Source organism: Oncorhynchus nerka, linkage group LG22 (genome assembly GCF_034236695.1).
Source record: "Oncorhynchus nerka isolate Pitt River linkage group LG22, Oner_Uvic_2.0, whole genome shotgun sequence".
NCBI classification, from domain to species: domain Eukaryota; kingdom Metazoa; phylum Chordata; class Actinopteri; order Salmoniformes; family Salmonidae; genus Oncorhynchus; species Oncorhynchus nerka.
Genome location: NC_088417.1, coordinates 25,571,286 through 25,593,830, shown reverse-complemented (window position 1 = coordinate 25,593,830; position 22,545 = coordinate 25,571,286). Strand labels below are relative to the sequence as shown.

Genomic DNA, 22,545 nt, shown 5'->3' with positions numbered 1-22,545 from the left:
TGTACTGTGCTGTACTGTGCTGTACTGTATTGTATTTTGCTGTACTGTGCTGTACTGTACTGTACTGTGCCATGCTGTACTGTGATGTACTGTGCTGTACCATGCTGTACTGTGCTGTACCATGCTGTACTGTGCTGTACTGTGCTGTACTGTGCTGTACTGTATTGTATTTTGCTGTACTGTGCTGTACTGTACTGTACTGTGCCATGCTGTACTGTGCTGTACTGTGCTGTACTGTACTGTGCTGTACTGTATTGTATTTTGCTGTACTGTGCTGTACTGTATTGTATTTTGCTGTACTGTGCTGTACTGTATTGTATTTTGCTGTACTGTGCTGTACTGTACTGTACTGTGCCATGCTGTACTGTGCTGTGCCATGTTGTACTGTGCTGTGCCATGTTGTACTGTGCTGTACTGTGATGAACCATGTTGTACTGTGCTGTGCCATGTTGTACTGTGCTGTGCCATGTTGTACTGTGCTGTACCATGTTGTACTGTACTGTACCATGTTGTACTGTGCTGTGCCATGTTGTACTGTGCTGTGTCATGTTGTACTGTGCTGTACCATGTTGTACTGTGCTGTACCATGTTGTACTGTGATGAACCATGTTGTACTGTGCTGTGCCATGTTGTACTGTGCTGTGCCATGTTGTACTGTGCTGTACTGTGCTGTGCCATGTTGTACTGTGATGAACCATGTTGTACTGTACTGTGCCATGCTGTACTGTGCTGTGCCATGTTGTGCTGTGCCATGTTGTACTGTGCTGTACTGTGCTGTGCCATGCTGTACTGTGCTGTGCCATGTTGTACTGTGATGTACTGTGCTGTGCCATTCTGTACTGTGCTGTGCCATGTTGTACTGTGATGTACCATGTTGTACTGTGCTGTGCCATGTTGTACTGTGCTGTGCCATGTTGTACTGTGCTGTGCCATGTTGTACTGTGCTGTACTGTGCTGTGCTATGCTGTAATGTGCTGTACCATGTTGTACTGTGCTGTACTGTGATGAACCATGTTGTACTGTTCTGTGCCATGTTGTACTGTGCTGTGCCATGTTGTACTGTGCTGTACCATGTTGTACTGTGCTGTGCCATGTTGTACTGTGCTGTGCCATGTTGTACTGTGCTGTACCATGTTGTACTGTGCTGTACCATGTTGTACTGTGATGAACCATGTTGTACTGTGCTGTGCCATGTTGTACTGTGCTGTGCCATGTTGTACTGTGCTGTACTGTGCTGTGCCATGTTGTGCTGTGCCATGTTGTACTGTGCTGTACTGTGCTGTGCCATGCTGTACTGTGCTGTGCCATGTTGTACTGTGATGTACTGTGCTGTGCCATTCTGTACTGTGCTGTGCCATGTTGTACTGTGATGTCCCATGTTGTACTGTGCTGTGCCATGTTGTACTGTGCTGTGCCATGTTGTACTGTGCTGTGCCATGTTGTACTGTGCTGTACTGTGCTGTGCTATGCTGTAATGTGCTGTACCATGTTGTACTGTGCTGTACCATGTTGTAATGTGCTGTACCATGCTGTACTGTGATGTACCATGTTGTACTGTGCTGTGCCATGTTGTACTGTGCTGTACTGTACTGTGCCATGCTGTACTGTGCTGTGCCATGTTGTACTGTGCTGTACCATGTTGTAATGTGCTGTGCCATGTTGTACTGTGCTGTGCCATGCTGTACTGTGCTGTACCATGCTGTACTGTGATGTACTGTGCTGTACCATGCTGTACTGTGCTATACCATGCTGTACTGTGCTGTACCATGCTGTACTGTGCTGTACCATGCTTTTACTGTGCTGTGCCATGTTGTACTGTGTTGTGCCATGTTGTACTGTGCTGTACCATGCTGTACTGTGATGTACTATGCTGTACCATGCTGTACTGTGCTGTACCATGCTGTACTGTGATGTACTATGCTGTACCATGCTGTACTGTGCTGTACCATGCTGTACTGTGCTGTACTGTGCTGTACCATGCTGTACTGTGCTGTACCATGCTGTACTGTGCTGTACCATGCTGTACTGTGCTGTACCATGCTGTACCATGCTGTACCGTGCTGTACTGTGCTGTACCGTGCTGTACCATGCTGTACCGTGCTGTACCATGCTGTACCGTGCTGTACCATGTTGTACTGTGCTGTACCATGTTGTACTGTGATGAACCATGTTGTACTGTGCTGTGCCATGTTGTACTGTGCTGTGCCATGTTGTACTGTGCTGTACTGTGCTGTGCCATGTTGTACTGTGCTGTGCCATGTTGTACTGTACTGTGCCATGCTGTACTGTGCTGTGCCATGTTGTGCTGTGCCATGTTGTACTGTGCTGTACTGTGCTGTGCCATGCTGTACTGTGCTGTGCCATGTTGTACTGTGATGTACTGTGCTGTGCCATTCTGTACTGTGCTGTGCCATGTTGTACTGTGATGTACCATGTTGTACTGTGCTGTGCCATGTTGTACTGTGCTGTGCCATGTTGTACTGTGCTGTGCCATGTTGTACTGTGCTGTACTGTGCTGTGCTATGCTGTAATGTGCTGTACCATGTTGTACTGTGCTGTACTGTGATGAACCATGTTGTACTGTGCTGTGCCATGTTGTACTGTGCTGTGCCATGTTGTACTGTGCTGTACTGTGCTGTGCCATGTTGTACTGTGATGAACCATGTTGTACTGTACTGTGCCATGCTGTACTGTGCTGTGCCATGTTGTGCTGTGCCATGTTGTACTGTGCTGTACTGTGCTGTGCCATGCTGTACTGTGCTGTGCCATGTTGTACTGTGATGTACTGTGCTGTGCCATTCTGTACTGTGCTGTGCCATGTTGTACTGTGATGTACCATGTTGTACTGTGCTGTGCCATGTTGTACTGTGCTGTGCCATGTTGTACTGTGCTGTGCCATGTTGTACTGTGCTGTACTGTGCTGTGCTATGCTGTAATGTGCTGTACCATGCTGTACTGTGATGTACCATGTTGTACTGTGCTGTGCCATGTTGTACTGTGCTGTACTGTACTGTGCCATGCTGTACTGTGCTGTGCCATGTTGTACTGTGCTGTACCATGTTGTAATGTGCTGTGCCATGTTGTACTGTGCTGTGCCATGTTGTACTGTGCTGTACCATGCTGTACTGTGATGTACTATGCTGTACCATGCTGTACTGTGCTGTACCATGCTGTACTGTGATGTACTGTGCTGTACCATGCTGTACTGTGCTATACCATGCTGTACTGTGCTGTACCATGCTGTACTGTGCTGTACCATGCTTTTACTGTGCTGTGCCATGTTGTACTGTGTTGTGCCATGTTGTACTGTGCTGTACCATGCTGTACTGTGATGTACTATGCTGTACCATGCTGTACTGTGCTGTACCATGCTGTACTGTGCTGTACTGTGCTGTACCATGCTGTACTGTGCTGTACCATGCTGTACTGTGCTGTACCATGCTGTACCATGCTGTACCGTGCTGTACTGTGCTGTACCGTGCTGTACCATGCTGTACCGTGCTGTACCATGCTGTACCGTGCTGTACCGTGCTGTACCATGCTGTACTGTGCTGTACCATGCTGTACCGTGCTGTACTGTGCTGTACCATGCTGTACCGTGCTGTACTGTGCTGTACCGTGCTGTACTGTGCTGTACCATGCTGTACTGTGCTGTACCATGCTGTACTGTGCTGTACCATGCTGTACTGTACTGTGCCATGCTGTACTGTGCTGTACCATGCTGTACTGTGCTGTACCATGCTGTACTGTGCTGTGCCATGTTGTACTGTGCTGTGCCATGTTGTACTGTGCTGTACCATGCTGTACTGTGCTGTACCATGCTGTACTGTGCTGTACCATGCTGTACTGTGCTGTACCATGCTGTACTGTGCTGTACCGTGCTGTACTGTGCTGTACCGTGCTGTACTGTGCTGTACCATGCTGTACTGTGCTGTACCATGCTCTACTTTGCTGTACCATGCTGTACTGTGCTGTACCATGCTGTACCGTGCTGTACTGTGCTGTACCGTGCTGTACTGTGCTGTACCATGCTGTACTGTGCTGTACCATGCTGTACTGTGCTGTACCATGCTGTACTGTGCTGTACCGTGCTGTACCATGCTGTACCGTGCTGTACTGTGCTGTACCATGTTGTAATGTGCTGTACCATGTTGTTCACTTACTTGATGCTGATGGCATACTCTGTGAACTCGCGGCTCCGGTGGCGGACCAGGTAGGTGCTGTTCCCTCTGTTGATCAGCTCTGCCTCAGCCTGAAGTCTCTCCATGGGCCCAGCAAACCTACAGTCCAGGAGGCAATGACAGTTACAGAACTATATATACATACACAGGTAGCACGTACAGTATGATACCTGTAAGTGCCTCTGAGGAGATAAATAAAGCAGCATTGAATTGAATAGGGGGGTTAGATATACTGAGAAACACAGAGGACACATCTAGTGACAGAACAACTACAAAACAGTCTAACCTACACTCACAAATAAGGATTTTACTAAACTATAGCCTGCAATTAATGGTGTGGTAACTTGATAATTAATGATATGGTAACTTGATAATTAATGGTGTAGTAACTTGATAATTAATGGTGTGGTAACTTGATAATTAATGGTGTAGTAACTTGATAATTAATGGTGTGGTAACTCGATAATTAATGGTATGGTAACTTTAAAATTAATGGTGTGGTAACTTGATAATGGTATGGTAACTTGATAATTAATGGTGTGGTAACTCGATAATTAATGGTGTGGTAACTTGATAATTAATGGTGTGGTAACTTGATAATTAATGGTGTGGTAACTTGATAATTAATGGTGTGGTAACTTGATAATGGTATGGTAACTTTAAAATTAATGGTGTGGTAACTTGATAATGGTATGGTAACTTGATAATTAATGGTGTGGTAACTTGATAATTAATGGTGTGGTAAATTGATAATTAATGGTGTGGTAACTTGATCATTAATGGTGTGGTAACTTGATAATTAATGGTGTGGTAACTCGATAATTAATGGTGTGGTAACTTGATAATTCATGGTGTGGTAACTTGATCATTAATGGTGTGGTAACTTGATAATTCATGGTGTGGTTAACTTGATAATTCATGGTGTGGTAACTTGATCATTAATGGTGTGGTAACTTGATAATTAATGGTGTGGTAACTCGATAATTAATGGTGTGGTAACTCGATAATTAATGGTATAGTAACTTTAAAATTAATGGTGTGGTAACTTGATAATGGTGTGGTAACTTGATAATGGTATGGTGACTTGATAATTAATGGTGTGGTAACTTGATAATTAATGGTGTGGTAACTTGATAATGGTATGGTAACTTTAAAATTAATGGTGTGGTAACCTGATAATGGTATGGTGACTTGATAATTAATGGTCTGGTAACTTGATAATTAATGGTGTGGTAACTTGATAATTTTGTGGTAACTCGATAATTAATGGTATGGTGACTTTAAAATGAATGGTGTGGTAACTTGATAATGGTGTGGTAACTTGATGATTAATGGTATGGTAACTTGATAATTAATGGTGTGGTAACTTGATAATTAATGGTGTGGTAACTTAATAATTAATGGTATGGTAACTTGATAATTAATGGTGTGGTAACTTGATAATTAATGGTGTGGTAACTTTAAAATTAATGGTGTGGTAACTTGATAATGGTATGGTAACTTGATAATTAATGGTATGGTAACTTGATAATTAATGGTGTGGTAACTTGATAATGGTATTGTAACTTGATAATTAATGGTATGGTAACTTGATAATTAATGGTGTGGTAACTTGATAATTAATGGTATGGTACCTTGATAACTAATGGTATGGTAACTTGATAACTAATGGTATGGTAACTTGATAATTAATGGTATGGTAACTTGATAATTAATGGTATGGTAACTTGATAATTAATGGTGTGGTAACTTGATAATTAATGGTGTGGTAACTTGAGTTCATTATCATGCATTTTTGTATTCAAGTTTGGTGAGGTCCAGGCGAACGTGAACATACCAAGGTTGTGTGGAGTAGTCGACAGGTTTGGGGACCTGGGGGTAAAGACGAGTGACAGAGAGAGAGTGAACGATAGAGAGAGAGAGAGAGAGAGAGAGAGAGAGAGAGAGAGAGACAGGGGGAGGGGGACAGAGAGAGAGAGAGAGAGAGAGAGAGAGAGAGAGAGAGAGAGAGAGAGAGAGAGAGAGAGAGAGAGAGAGAGAGAGAGAGAGAGAGAGAAGAGAGAGAGAGAGAGAGAGAGAGAGAGAGAGAGAGAGAGAGAGAGAGAGGGAGACAGGGGGGGAGGGGGGGACAGAGAGAGAGAGAGAGAGAGAGAGAGAGAGAGAGAGAGAGAGCAACATGTGAACCGTTGTTCTTTCATTCCCATGAATCCCACCCAACCTCAAGTTCACTTTTATCCATCTAAGTCAGTTAAGCATTTATTTTCCCCTATTGGCAAACTAAGTCAACTGTAGTTGTGGTAACTTGATAATTTTGTGGTAACTCGATAATTAATGGTATGGTGACTTTAAAATGAATGGTGTGGTAACTTGATAATGGTGTGGTAACTTGATGATTAATGGTATGGTAACTTGATAATTAATGGTGTGGTAACTTGATAATTAATGGTGTGGTAACTTAATAATTAATGGTATGGTAACTTGATAATTAATGGTGTGGTAACTTGATAATTAATGGTGTGGTAACTTTAAAATTAATGGTGTGGTAACTTGATAATGGTATGGTAACTTGATAATTAATGGTATGGTAACTTGATAATTAATGGTGTGGTAACTTGATAATTAATGGTATGGTACCTTGATAATGGTATGGTAACTTGATAATTAATGGTATGGTAACTTGATAATTAATGGTGTGGTAACTTGATAATGTTGTTCTTTCATTCCCATGAATCCCACCCAACCTCAAGTTCACTTTTATCCATCTAAGTCAGTTAAGCATTTATTTTCCCCTATTGGCAAACTAAGTCAACTGTAGTCTATTTGTTGCCGGTAGTCCGGGCTACCGTAGATACATTTAAACATCATGTTTTTCTTTTCTTTTAGTAAACAGGTGGTTTGGTGGTTCTTATGACCCCAATGAAGTAGGATAATGTACTTGTTATCTTTATGATGGTGTAAGCATTCAGCAAGCACTGTAGGTCATCTAATCTGTGTCGTTGTAAAAGTCCATCGATGCAGCTGCTGAGCATGTGAATGTCATATTGTCAGACTAACAGCAGACACTTTACAGCAATGTGGATTCTGAAGGAACATGACGTCCAGTGACACAATCAAGTCATAAAGGTTTCATTCAAAATACACTAAATTTAGTTTTACCAGCAAATGTTTCAAATGCATTTAGTAATAGATAGCCTAGGACAGCATAGATAATAGCCTAGGACAGCATTTCCCAAACTCGGTCCTGTTTGCCTTACAACACAGGTTGTACGTTCTTTGCACTAGTACTACATAGTCAACTCATCATCAAGGTAAGAAGTGTGAAAATACACAGTGAAGTATCAATCATCTCAGTGTCAGTTTCACCACCTGAAAGAATATGTTCATCTGCCTGCTTGCTCACCCGCGCGTCTACTGTACTGCTACAACAACACTTCTAACATGGGTGCTTAGTGCTTAGCTTACACATGGACACGGCTTCACGGCGTCACTTGGAAAGAAGCCGACCTCTCTCGTCGCCAGAATTTTGCCCTGAAACCACAGCAGAGAGAGAGAGAGAGAGAGAGAGAGAGAGGGAGAGGGAGAGGGAGAGAGAGAGAGAGAGAGAGAGAGAGAGAGAGAGAGAGAGAGAGAGAGAGAGAGAGAGAGAGAGACCCGAGAGAGAGAGAGAGACAGAGAGACAGAGAGACAGAGAGAGAGAGGGATGTTTGTGTTATATTCGGCTGGATGATTTCTTCTCTGTAATTTAGGAACAATTCGGTCAGCAACACAGAGCAGAGCAGATTTACAGGCCAAGTTAATTATTGTTTAAATAATCGCTCGAGGAGGGAGTTGAGTTAAGGAACAGCTGAGACTGAGGACTTGTTCTCTCCCAATGGTAATGACTCGAAAGGAGTCTAGTAGCATTGAATACAATGCAGACTCATTGGCTGATTTAACACGTGTGTGTGTGTGTGTGTGTGTGTGTGTGTGTGTGTGTGTGTGTGTGTGTGTGTGTGTGTGTGTGTGTGTGTGTGTGTGTGTGTGTGTGTGTGTGTGTGTGTGCGCACACCATGAAAACCCAAGTATGCTGCTCTGCATTAGGACTATGTTTCCTTGCCTAATCTCTGTAAGGCTCTTTCACACACATGGATATACACATCTGAGCCTCTTCCTTCTGCACTTGGGCCCATCTGATTTGGTTAGGCCTGTGCTCCTGAAGCGCCCCTGATACAGTTAGCCTAATCACATTTTATCAGTGCTCTTGGAAAGCTCTGCTATTGGTTATGGGGTTATGGGACTGATGAGTTTTGTGATAATCATCAAGCCTTAACCCTGTTAGAGTAAACAGACGCAAGCCAAGGGGGGGAAATGAAATTACAGTGATCGATTATATTAGTCTGGCACCAGCACAGGAATTATGGTCTGCTGGTTACCACGGTGATGAATACTGAGCATTCAATAATTCGGTCCGCTGTCACAGAGATTAAGTAACCTAAAGGTGATGATGTAATGATGTTTTTTTTTTGCACAATATCAAATTAAATGAAATATATGAAATGGTAAATATAAAACTCTCATTCAACAGCTAATGGGTTGTGATTGTACACTGCTTGGCAGCACACCTCCCCCGAAATACCATGCTAGAGATAAATCTGTAGGAATAGAAAAAAGGACGCTCACCACACACACAAAAATACACACATATGAATACACACACGCGCGCAAGCGCACGCACGCACGCACGCACGCACACACACACCTCCCAGCCTATGCCAGCTATAGTGAGGCTGTGCCAGCAAAGTGACAGTGCTGAAAAGCCTGGGCTATCACACCTAGTGTCTCTGACTCCACTGGGTCTGACTGAGCCAGTCCAGTGAGAGAGACAGGAAGGAAGTGGGAGAGGTGAAAATGGACAGTGTGAGAAAAAGGGGAGGGCTGGGGAGGGAGAGAGAGAGAGAGGGAGAGAGAGAGAGAGAGAGAGAGAGAGAGAGAGAGAGAGAGAGAGAGATAGAGAGAGAGAAGAGAGCTTTTATATCTAGGCCCACGTGGATTCAGGCAGAGCCAGAGCAGACAGCAGAAATAGCAAATAGCCTTCCTCCCTGCTGCTGCTGTAACGCTATTCAACCATCCATTCAGCCAGCCAGCCAGCCAGCCAGCCAGCCATCCAGCCAGCCAGCCAGCCAGCCAGCCAGCCAGCCAGACAGCTAGCCCAAAACACACAAACAAAGAGCTGGAAGGTGTCTGAATGGGCGTGTGCCTCTGTGTGGTTTGGAAAGGCACACACACACACATTGGCAGGGTAAGCTGTACACAAAGACGGCGATGCCCACACCCTCATCTGGCGTGCTCCTGAAGGCCTGTTATTGTTCTCCCAGATTAAAGTCACATTATGGAAGAATGTGTGTGTTTGTGGGTGTGTGCATGCATACGTGTGTTATAAGACTTCCCCCACATGACAACATGGTGAAATGTTCAGTGTTGTCTGGGTGTAGTTTCAGTGTGTACCCTCCATGTTTACGACAGCTCTTCAGTGTTGTCTGGGTGTAGTTTCAGTGTGTACCCTCCATGTTTACGACAGCTCTTCAGTGTTGTCTGGGTGTAGTTTCAGTGTGTACCCTCCATGTTTACGACAGCTCTTCAGTGTTGTCTGGGTGTAGTTTCAGTGTGTACCCTCCATGTTTACGACAGCTCTTCAGTGTTGTCTGGGTGTAGTTTCAGTGTGTACCCTCCATGTTTACGACAGCTCTTCAGTGTTGTCTGGGTGTAGTTTCAGTGTGTACCCTCCATGTTTACGACAGCTCTTCAGTGTTGTCTGGGTGTAGTTTCAGTGTGTACCCCCATGTTTACGACAGCTCTTCAGTGTTGTCTGGGTGTAGTTTCAGTGTGTACCCTCCATGTTTACGACAGCTCTTCAGTGTTGTCTGGGTGTAGTTTCAGTGTGTACCCTCCATGTTTACGACAGCTCTTCAGTGTTGTCTGGGTGTAGTTTCAGTGTGTACCCTCCATGTTTACGACAGCTCTTCAGTGTTGTCTGGGTGTAGTTTCAGTGTGTACCCTCCATGTTTACGACAGCTCTTCAGTGTTGTCTGGGTGTAGTTTCAGTGTGTACCCTCCATGTTTACGACAGCTCTTCAGTGTTGTCTGGGTGTAGTTTCAGTGTGTACCCTCCATGTTTACGACAGCTCTTCAGTGTTGTCTGGGTGTAGTTTCAGTGTGTACCCTCCATGTTTACGACAGCTCTTCAGTGTTGTCTGGGTGTAGTTTCAGTGTGTACCCTCCATGTTTACGACAGCTCTTCAGTGTTGTCTGGGTGTAGTTTCAGTGTGTACCCTCCATGTTTACGACAGCTCTTCAGTGTTGTCTGGGTGTAGTTTCAGTGTGTACCCTCCATGTTTACGACAGCTCTTCAGTGTTGTCTGTGTGTAGTTTCAGTGTGTACCCTCCATGTTTACGACAGCTCTTCAGTGTTGTCTGGGTGTAGTTTCAGTGTGTACCCTCCATGTTTACGACAGCTCTTCAGTGTTGTCTGGGTGTAGTTTCAGTGTGTACCCTCCATGTTTACGACAGCTCTTCAGTGTTGTCTGGGTGTAGTTTCAGTGTGTACCCTCCATGTTTACGACAGCTCTTCAGTGTTGTCTGTGTGTAGTTTCAGTGTGTTCAGCGGTCGCATCCGCGCTTCGGTCTGCTTCGGTCTGCAGGTTGTATAACTTTTCATTACATTTCATTATAGTACAACGGTTTGATTTGTCTAATCTTAGCAATTTCTTCTTAGCTAGCTACATAGCCGTCTTTGTATCAAAGATAATTGCGTAATTATCGTATTTCGTCGTCCTCCTATCTGCCCAGCAGCTAGCCAGCTAGCAAACGTTCACCGTCTACCGTAGCACTGTAGTAACTATCACACTCAACTGAACGACTTGATTAGTGTAGTGTTAGCTAGCTACATAGTTGTCTTTGCTGTCTTCGTATCCAAGATAATTGTGTAGTTTAGAGTGTGTAGTCTTAGAGTGATTATCTTAATTTACCGAGGTTAGCTAGCCAGCTATTTGTCGTCCTTAACGTAGGAGTCACTCCTAGCTAGCCAACAGCTAGCCAACATCTACTGAATAGAATTTTCGCATTCCGGTCGCATTCCGCTTCGCTCCACAGGTAGTATCACATTTTCATTTCATTTCATTACAGTCCCAACGGTGTGATTTGTTTGATCGTAGCTAGCTACATAGCTAGCTACATAGCCGTCTTTGTTTCAAAGATAATTGTGTAGTCTAGAGCGATTTCCTAGGTTAGCTAGCCAGCTATTGTCGTTCTTTTAACGCAACGTAACGTAATCAACACTGCTAGCTAGCCAGCTAGCCCCCGAATAGCAGCATTGTAGAAACTTTACACTCAACGGAACGACTTGATTAGTGTAGTGTCAACAACGCAGCCACTGCCAGCTAGCCTACCTCAGCAGTACTGTATCATTTTAATCATTTTAGTCAATTAGATTCTTGCTACGTAAGCTTAACTTTCTGAACATTCGAGACGTGTAGTCCACTTGTCATTCCAATCTCCTTTGCATTAGCGTAGCCTCTTCTCTAGCCTGTCAACTATGTGTCTGTCTATCCCTGTTCTCTCCTCTCTGCACAGACCATACAAACGCTCCACACCGCGTGGCCGCGGCCACCCTAATCTGGTGGTCCCAGCGCGCACGACCCACGTGGAGTTCCAGGTCTCCGGTAGCCTCTGGAACTGCCGATCTGCGGCCAACAAGGCAGAGTTCATCTCAGCCTATGCCTCCCTCCAGTCCCTCGACTTCTTGGCACTGACGGAAACATGGATCACCACAGACAACACCGCTACTCCTACTGCTCTCTCTTCGTCCGCCCACGTGTTCTCGCACACCCCGAGAGCTTCTGGTCAGCGGGGTGGTGGCACCGGGATCCTCATCTCTCCCAAGTGGTCATTCTCTCTTTCTCCCCTTACCCATCTGTCTATCGCCTCCTTTGAATTCCATGCTGTCACAGTTACCAGCCCTTTCAAGCTTAACATCCTTATCATTTATCGCCCTCCAGGTTCCCTCGGAGAGTTCATCAATGAGCTTGATGCCTTGATAAGCTCCTTTCCTGAGGACGGCTCACCTCTCACAGTTCTGGGCGACTTTAACCTCCCCACGTCTACCTTTGACTCATTCCTCTCTGCCTCCTTCTTTCCACTCCTCTCCTCTTTTGACCTCACCCTCTCACCTTCCCCCTACTCACAAGGCAGGCAATACGCTCGACCTCATCTTTACTAGATGCTGTTCTTCCACTAACCTCATTGCAACTCCCCTCCAAGTCTCCGACCACTACCTTGTAACCTTTTCCCTCTCGCTCTCATCCAACACTTCCCACACTGCCCCTACTCGGATGGTATCGCGCCGTCCCAACCTTCGCTCTCTCTCCCCGCTTCTCTCTCCTCTTCCATCCTATCATCTCTTCCCTCTGCTCAAACCTTCTCCAACCTATCTCCTGATTCTGCCTCCTCAACCCTCCTCTCCTCCCTTTCTGCATCCTTTGACTCTCTATGTCCCCTATCCTCCAGGCCGGCTCGGTCCTCCCTCCCGCTCCGTGGCTCGACGACTCATTGCGAGCTCACAGAACAGGGCTCCGGGCAGCCGAGCGGAAATGGAGGAAAACTCGCCTCCCTGCGGACCTGGCATCCTTTCACTCCCTCCTCTCTACATTTTCCTCCTCTGTCTCTGCTGCTAAAGCCACTTTCTACCACTCTAAATTCCAAGCATCTGCCTCTAACCCTAGGAAGCTCTTTGCCACCTTCTCCTCCCTCCTGAATCCTCCCCCTCCTCCCTCTCTGCAGATGACTTCGTCAACCATTTTGAAAAGAAGGTCGACGACATCCGATCCTCGTTTGCTAAGTCAAACGACACCGCTGGTTCTGCTCACACTGCCCTACCCTGTGCTCTGACCTCTTTCTCCCTCTCTCTCCAGATGACATCTCGCGTCTTGTGACGGCCGGCCGCCCAACAACCTGACCGCTTGACCCTATCCCCTCCTCTCTTCTCCAGACCATTTCCGGTGACCTTCTCCTTACCTCACCTCGCTCATCAACTCATCCCTGACCGCTGGCTACGTCCCTCCCGTCTTCAAGAGAGCGAGAGTTGCACCCCTTCTGAAAAAACCTACACTCGATCCCTCCGATGTCAACAACTACAGACCAGTATCCCTTCTTTCTTTTCTCTCCAAAACTCTTGAACGTGCCGTCCTTGGCCAGCTCTCCCGCTATCTCTCTCAGAATGACCTTCTTGATCCAAATCAGTCAGGTTTCAAGACTAGTCATTCAACTGAGACTGCTCTTCTATGTATCACGGAGGCACTCCGCACTGCTAAAGCTAACTCTCTCTCCTCTGCTCTCATCCTTCTAGACCTATCGGCTGCCTTCGATACTGTGAACCATCAGATCCTCCTCTCCACCCTCTCCGAGTTGGGCATCTCCGGCGCGGCCCATGCTTGGATTGCGTCCTACCTGACAGGTCGCTCCTACCAGGTGGCGTGGCGAGAATCTGTCCCCTCACCACGCGCTCTCACCACTGGTGTCCACCAGGGCTCTGTTCTAGGCCCTCTCCTATTCTCGCTATACACCAAGTCACTTGGCTCTGTCATAACCTCACATGGTCTCTCCTATCATTGCTATGCAGACGACACACAATTAATCTTCTCCTTTCCCCCCTCTGATGACCAGGTGGCGAATCGCATCTCTGCATGTCTGGCAGACATATCAGTGTGGATGACGGATCACCACCTCAAGCTGAACCTCAGCAAGACGGAGCTGCTCTTCCTCCCGGGGAAGGACTGCCCGTTCCATGATATCGCCATCACGGTTGACAACTCCATCGTGTCCTCCTCCCAGAGCGCTAAGAACCTTGGCGTGATCCTGGACAACACCCTGTCGTTCTCAACTAACATCAAGGCGGTGGCCCGTTCCTGTAGGTTCATGCTCTACAACATCCGCAGAGTACGACCCTGCCTCACACAGGAAGCGGCGCAGGTCCTAATCCAGGCACTTGTCATCTCCCGTCTGGATTACTGCAACTCGCTGTTGGCTGGGCTCCCTGCCTGTGCCATTAAACCCCTACAACTCATCCAGAACGCCGCAGCCCGTCTGGTGTTCAACCTTCCCAAGTTCTCTCACGTCACCCCGCACCTCCGCTCTCTCCACTGGCTTCCAGTTGAAGCTCGCATCCGCTACAAGACCATGGTGCTTGCCTACGGAGCTGTGAGGGGAACGGCACCTCAGTACCTCCAGGCTCTGATCAGGCCCTACACCCAAACAAGGGCACTGCGTTCATCCACCTCTGGCCTGCTCGCCTCCCTACCACTGAGGAAGTACAGTTCCCGCGCAGCCCAGTCAAAACTGTTCGCTGCTCTGGCCCCCCAATGGTGGAACAAACTCCCTCACGACGCCAGGACAGCGGAGTCAATCACCACCTTCCGGAGACACCTGAAACCCCACCTCTTTAAGGAATACCTAGGATAGGATAAAGTAATCCTCCCCCCTTAAAAGACTTAGATGCACTATTGTAAAGTGGCTGTTCCACTGGATGTCATAAGGTGAAAGCACCAATTTGTAAGTCGCTCTGGATAAGAGCGTCTGCTAAATGACTTAAATGTAAATGTAAATACTCGGCCCGCAGTTGCATGCATACGTGTGTTATAAGACTTCCCCCACATGACAACATGGTGAAATGTTCAGTGTTGTCTGGGTGTAGTTTCAGTGTGTACCCTCCATGTTTACGACAGCTCTTCAGTGTTGTCTGGGTGTAGTTTCAGTGTGTACCCTCCATGTTTACGACAGCTCTTCAGTGTTGTCTGGGTGTAGTTTCAGTGTGTACCCTCCATGTTTACGACAGCTCTTCAGTGTTGTCTGGGTGTAGTTTCAGTGTGTACCCTCCATGTTTACGACAGCTCTTCAGTGTTGTCTGGGTGTAGTTTCAGTGTGTACCCTCCATGTTTACGACAGCTCTTCAGTGTTGTCTGGGTGTAGTTTCAGTGTGTACCCCCCATGTTTACGACAGCTCTTCAGTGTTGTCTGGGTGTAGTTTCAGTGTGTACCCTCCATGTTTACGACAGCTCTTCAGTGTTGTCTCGGTGTAGTTTCAGTGTGTACCCTCCATGTTTACGACAGCTCTTCAGTGTTGTCTGGGTGTAGTTTCAGTGTGTACCCTCCATGTTTACGACAGCTCTTCAGTGTTGTCTGGGTGTAGTTTCAGTGTGTACCCTCCATGTTTACGACAGCTCTTCAGTGTTGTCTGGGTGTAGTTTCAGTGTGTACCCTCCATGTTTACGACAGCTCTTCAGTGTTGTCTGGGTGTAGTTTCAGTGTGTACCCTCCATGTTTACGACAGCTCTTCAGTGTTGTCTGGGTGTAGTTTCAGTGTGTACCCTCCATGTTTACGACAGCTCTTCAGTGTTGTCTGGGTGTAGTTTCAGTGTGTACCCTCCATGTTTACGACAGCTCTTCAGTGTTGTCTGGGTGTAGTTTCAGTGTGTACCCTCCATGTTTACGACAGCTCTTCAGTGTTGTCTGGGTGTAGTTTCAGTGTGTACCCTCCATGTTTACGACAGCTCTTCAGTGTTGCTGTAAAAATGCCATGCTGAAACCTACAGTTTCAACAATTGACAAAGCAGTGGATTAGCCACCCCCTGTGCAGTTACCCTTAGCAGTGTGTGACAGACAGACAATGCAGCTAGAAATGCACTGGAGTCACACTGGAGTCACACAGGAGTCACACTGGAGTCACACAGGAGTCACACTGGAGTCACACAGCGCAGAGGCACAGTCAGATTAGAATAAGCTGCCAAACAAAACAGACCAGTCTAAGAAAATCAATTAGAGCCATGTTGATTACTGAATATTGTGAGAATTAAACAGAAATGTTCAACAGAAAGAAGACTTAGAAAATGACACTTGTTTTCCTTCCACATTGCTCATTTAGTTATTGTCGCAGTCTAATAGGTGTGTCTTTCAATAGGTGTACCTGTACAGTGCTGATACACAACAACGTTATGTCACTGGTCAGGGCAGGGCTTAATGTTTCAGTTTACACAATGGTGCATATGATTCACTGATTGAACAAACCAATGTATTTAGTTTCATCTGAAATAGTTTGTTAACGCATGGTTTGATCAAGAGGGAGGTAACATGTCATGGTGGAGAGAAGTGACACTTCACCTGCCACACACCGAGACAGACACACACGCACCTAAACACACACACACACACCGATGTCTCTCTCACCTGCCACCAGGAGCTGTGTAGATCGGCACAGACCAGCTCGATGATGTCACCTTGCTGGATGTTGAGGGGCGGGCCACATATGGGACTTGGCACGCCAAAATAGTTCCTGGTCACCAACATCTTAGGTAACCCTGAGAGAGAAAACACAACCACAATATCAGTGTGTTCATATTCATCTATATGGGTGCGTGTGTAGATCTGAAAGCAAAACAATGCACCTTTGCCACCCTCCCACTTGTCACCATACCAACCATCCATATACGACCAAGCAATCTAAAGCTATGAAACAATAGCTTTATCCTTGGTCTTGGTAACATCGCATGTGCTATTGTCCAATTTTCCAGTCATCAAACATTTTTGTTATCCAAAGGTAAAACAAAAGCCAGGTAGAATCCAACTGTGTAGACTAGAAGGAATAGAACCATATTCTTGGCCATATCTGTTCAATTGTGTTTGTATCTAAGGAGATTCAGTTCAAACAAGAACAGTGTGGTGATGAAGAAAGCTCAGACTCTTATAAAGAGAGTAGAAACAGAAGAGCACGATGGGGGAGAATAGATGAAGGATGGTCGACAAGAGAGGGATGCAGATGTATTTTAAAGTACCTGTGTTCCTAGGGAAGTCAGGGTTTGGACGGGGGTTTGGACGGGGGTGGGGGGGTCCTGTGATAGTAACACTTCCTAAACCTCTAATCCTTATGGCCTAAGATAGAGTTGGTCTGGACAGAAGCTGTGAGCTGAGAGGGTGCTTAAATACTAGAGAAGCTAGCAGGGCTGAAGATGGGGGCTCTCACGGTCACTTCTGCACACACACACACATGCACAAAAGCGTGCGCGCGCGCACACACACACTTACACACACACACACACAAAGGCATGCACACACGCACACACAAGACAAAGGATATCTTCCATTAAGCACGTCAATGCCTTTCTCTCCCCACAGCTGCTCATGACAAGAACTGAGGGAATAGTAACCCGTGCAGTAAGTCCACAGACACCAGGGAGAGAGAGAGAGAGAGAGAGAGAGAGAGAGAGAGAGAGAGAGAGAGAGAGAGAGAGAGAGAGGGAGAGAAAGAGAGAGAGAGAGATCAAAAAGAGAGTGAAAGAGTGAAAGAATCTCTAAAAAGTTTCTAAAGCAAAGCAGTGGGGTTTGAGAACGACAAAAGAGAGAGGTTGATTATCCTTCATCTCATAGGAATTAATCATTTGGGGGGAGGTGAGCACATTTCTCTGGAAAGATAAAGCATTTTGTGAGAATGAATAGTTGTGAATGGGCTGTGTGAAGGGGCCAAAGGGAGAGTCTGAGGGAGAGACTGAAAGAGAGACAGGGAGTGACTGAGAGAGAGACTGAGGGAGAGACTGACATAGAGACTGAGAGAAAGACTGAGGGAGAGACTGACGTAGAGAATGAGGGAGAGACTGAGGGAGAGACTGAGGGAGAGACTGGGGGAGAGACTGAGAGAGAGACTGAGGGAGAGACTGAGAGACTGAGAGAGAGACTGAGGGAGAGACTGAGAGAGAGACTTAGGGAGAGACTGAGGAAGAGACTGAGGGAGAGACTGAGAGAGAGAGACTGAGAGAGAGAGACTGAGGGAGAGACAGAGAGAGAGACTGAGGGAGAGACTGAGGGAGAGACTGAGGGAGAGACTGAGGGAGAGACTGAGAGAAAGACTGAGGGAGAGACTGACGTAGAGAATGAGAGAGAGACTGAGGGAGAGACTGGGGGAGAGACAGAGAGAGACTGAGGGAGAGACAGAGAGAGACTGAGGGAGAGACTGGGAGAGAGACTGAGGGAGAGACTGAGGGAGAGACTGGGGGAGAGACTGAGAGAGAGACTGAGAGAGAGACTGAGGGAGAGACTGAGAGACTGAGAGAGAGACTGAGGGAGAGACTGAGAGAGAGACTGAGGGAGAGACTGAGGAAGAGACTGAGGGAGAGACTGAGAGAGAGAGACTGAGAGAGAGAGACTGAGGGAGAGACAGAGAGAGAGACTGAGGGAGAGACTGAGGGAGAGACTGAGGGAGAGACTGAGGGAGAGACAGCCTCCCAGCAGAGTAGCTGTGCTTTAATACCAGTACAGAGGCAGAACTGAACTGAGGTTATTTCACACTGAGCAACTTAATGAATCAACAGACCCCAATATACCCAGGGTGACCCCCATGTCTTCATGTACCTTGCAACACTATGCCTTGGATGTCATCCTGATGGAGTGTATGTGAATGTGTGTGTGTGCGTACCCGTGCACGCGTGCGGTTCTCCTAACTCTTTTAAAATATTCATGATCCCGTTATAGAAAATAACGAGGGGAGACACACACGCACACACACCTGTCGTTCCATCGTAACCATAACCTCTCTCTTAAGTCATAATGTTTCATCAAGTTAAGCATGCAGACATAAGTATAACTGTACTCTAGTTCCTCCTCCTGTTATCAGATAGGAGATAACCTTCTTCAAATATGTGTGTTTGGGTTCAGACCTGTTTCTTAGACCTGTTTACCGGGGAACAACCATTAACTGGTTATTTCCTGGTTGTCCTAGAGTAGCACTCCTAACCTGGCCTATTTCACCCTGACACACTAGTACACATTCCCCACTCTACTGTAGACAACGGGGTGAGACTGAGGGGAGACTTAACTTGCTTTCTGTTCTGTTTTCCTCTCTGTATCTGATTCCTGCAAAAAGTCTATTGAGTCAGGGGTAACGTGTGTTAGCTTGCCCTAACAGGCACAGACACTAGTACGTGAGAATATCAGTGAGGAGAACCGAGTCTCAGAGCATGAAATGGATTTCCAACAACACAAGGACAAACCCTGTGTTAGCTCACCTTTGAGCAGACAGAACTATGCGAGTGCGGACAATTATGAAACGATAAGGGCCCAAGCAATCAAGTGCCTATTGATTTCACTGCATGGTGGGTCAATAAGGATTTTCCACAGTATAACAGGCAATTTACGCCCTCCTCCTCATGTAGCTGTGTGTCTATGATTTGAGAGTTTGCAGTATGTCATGGTCCATTCCAACAGAGGAAGAAGGAGGGTGAAATTAAAAGAAAGAGAGATAAAAGAACAAAAGAGCCAGCGAGAGAGAGAGAGAGAGAGAGAGAGAGAGAGAGAGAGAGAGAGAGAGAGGGAAAGGAGAGAGACAGAGAGAGCGAAAGAGAGAGAAAGGAGATAGAGGGGAGAGAGGGAGAGAGAGAGAGAGAGAGAGAGAGAGAGAGAGGGGAAGGGAGAGAGACAGAGAGAGAGCGAAAGAGAGAGAGACAGAGAGAGAGCGAAAGCGAGAGAGACAGAGGGAGAGCGAAAGAGAGAGAGAGGAGATAGAGAGGGGGAGAGAGCGAGAGAGAGGAGATAGAGAGGGGGAGAGAGCGAGAGAGAGATTGGGGAGAGAGAAAGAGAGAAAACAAGAGAGAGAGCGAGGAGGGGGGGATTATGTGACTGATGTGAGTGGGTAGGAGATGGCTGTTATTACCATGTTGTATTCAGAATGCACTAACCTGGATCTGAGCGCTGTCCTTGTACTGATTTTTCCTGCAATGGAAAAAAACAGGCACCATGATTAACTACTGTGACACACACACAAACACACACACACGCACACACACACACACACACACACACACACACACACACACACACACACACACACACACACACACACACACACACACACACACACACACACACACACACAGACACACACACACACGTACACACACACTGAAACTCTCCCTAACCTACTACCTGCATACTGTACATCCCTAACATACATACATACATCAATTGTATATGTTCATTGTGACACGCACACAGTGACATGTATTCCATGTATATATGTAATAAAGCTGACCAGATACTGTAGCAGGCAAACCTGCCATGATGAGAAAATGGGGCATGCCTCCAGTTGGAACTCATATATACATATATTAAGTGATAACTTCAATTCCTATACGGTAATTGTACAGGCCCACACAAACCTCCCCCACTGCTGTAGGGTAAATGGGTTAAATAAGTCATACTCTGTAGGGTTGCATTGCATCACCAGTAAATGCATTTCTATCTAGCGTTGCATGCTAAATAACAGATTTATCTTGTTGCAGTGAGATAAATATAGAGGGACTGTTTGGGTAATGCTATGATTATGCCTGCTCTGCTGTGCAAACACACAATGAATATTTCATCCAATGCTATCTCTGCAAACAGACATAGCATGCATTGAGCCAATATGCATTTTTACGCATAATGCATTATAACCTCCATCATAATTTATAACCTCCATCACCATTTATAACCTCTATCACCAGTTATAACCGCCATCATCAGTTATAACCTCCATCACCAGTTATAACCTCCATCATAATATATAACCTCCATCACCAGTTATAACCTCCATCATAATTTATAACCTCCATCACCAGTTATAACCTCATCACCAGTTATAACCTCAGTCACGCGTTATAACCTCCATCATAATTTATAACCTCCATCACCAGTTATAACCTTCATCATAATGTATAACCTCCATCACCAGTTATAACCTCCATCATAATTTATAACCTCCATCACCAGTTATAACCTTCAGAATCACACGACCGAAATCTATCTTAGCCACCTTCAAAAAAACATTCAGAATAGTTGCCAAAGTTGATACATTTCTTATCGTGCATTTTCAATGAAACACATGGGGGTGGCAGTTATACGCTAAGACCTGGCTTTCACAACTCTCCAATCATCTACAGAAGAATTGTATTCACTATCTATCGGCTCACGCTAAAATAAGTAAAGTCAATTGGAGTTTCTTCGGCAATATTCACAGAGAGGGGAACGTCTTCAAAGGGTAAGAACAGAACAGAGCAGAACTTTGGAAAGGGAAAGCAGATAGAAACACACACTGTCTTACCTGAGTTCTGAAGGAGCCCGGATCTGAAAGGAGTTTGAAAACAGGCATGGTGAGTGGGTTACAAGGAGAACGCATAACAGCCACACACACACTCACGATCACACGCACAAACTGTTACCCAACACACACACACACACACTCTCTCACACACACAGTGTTCCAGCGCTGCAGAAGCACTCTCTCATTAGTGAAGCAGAAAGCAACTCGCGGTACTGTCTACTCTTTTTACTCATTGGTTTGTTGTGTTGTGCTGAAGGTACCTGACAGGAGTAAAGAGTCTGGAGTAAACCACTTCAGGGGGCAGGGCTGACGACTGTTCTGCTGACAGTTTGTTCTCTGTTAGTTCATTGGCTCTCCTGGGACGGGCTACACCCCATCAACAAGCACCCCTCCCCCTCCCTCCTCCCGCTCCCTCTACAGCAGACAGCCAGGCAGCTCTGGATCGAACTTTGACCTGTTACACAAAGTGACGCTGAACAGGGCTGATAACGAAGAGCAGAGGGAGAGAGAGCCAACTGGGACCCGAGGTAAACAAGCCTCACCTGCAGAACACCCTGGAGACAGAGTACTGTAAACACATACCTCGTGCAAAACACCCTGGAGACAGAGTACTGTAAACACATACCTCCTGCAAAACACCCTAGAGACAGAGTACTGTAAACACACACCTCCTGCAAAACACCCTGGAGACAGAGTACTGTAAACACATACCTCCTGCAAAACACCCTGGAGACAGAGTACTGTAAACACATACCTCCTGCAAAACACCCTGGAGACAGAGTACTGTAAACACATACCTCCTGCAAAACACCCTGGAGACAGAGTACTGTAAACACATACCTCCTGCAAAACACCCTGGAGACAGAGTACTGTAAACACATACCTCCTGCAAAACACCCTGGAGACAGAGTACTGTAAACACATACCTCCTGCAAAACACCCTGGAGACAGAGTACTGTAAACACATACCTCCTGCAGAACACCCTGTAGACAGAGTACTGTAAACACATACCTCCTGCAAAACACCCTGGAGACAGAGTAATGTAAACACATACCTCCTGCAAAACACCCTGGAGACAGAGTACTGTAAACACATACCTCCTGCAGAACACCCTGGAGACAGAGTACTGTAAACACATACCTCCTGCAAAACACCCTGGAGACAGAGTACTGTAAACACATACCTCCTGCAAAACACCCTGGAGACAGAGT

At 46.2% G+C, this 22,545-nt stretch overlaps 1 protein-coding gene across 1 annotated transcript in view; it reads right to left on the bottom strand.

The window, feature by feature from the left end:
• LOC115105043 (guanine nucleotide exchange factor VAV3) overlaps positions 1-22,545 on the bottom strand; it is a 157,053-nt gene that overhangs the window by 21,998 nt on the left and 112,510 nt on the right. The window contains exons 18-23 of the mRNA XM_065007087.1: positions 21,334-21,356; positions 19,931-19,964; positions 16,434-16,564; positions 7,644-7,709; positions 6,019-6,053; positions 4,164-4,280 (exon numbers count right to left, since the gene is read on the bottom strand). Of these exons, the coding sequence (XP_064863159.1) occupies positions 4,164-4,280; positions 6,019-6,053; positions 7,644-7,709; positions 16,434-16,564; positions 19,931-19,964; positions 21,334-21,356 (406 nt within the window). The remainder of the gene's footprint in view (positions 1-4,163; positions 4,281-6,018; positions 6,054-7,643; positions 7,710-16,433; positions 16,565-19,930; positions 19,965-21,333; positions 21,357-22,545) is intronic.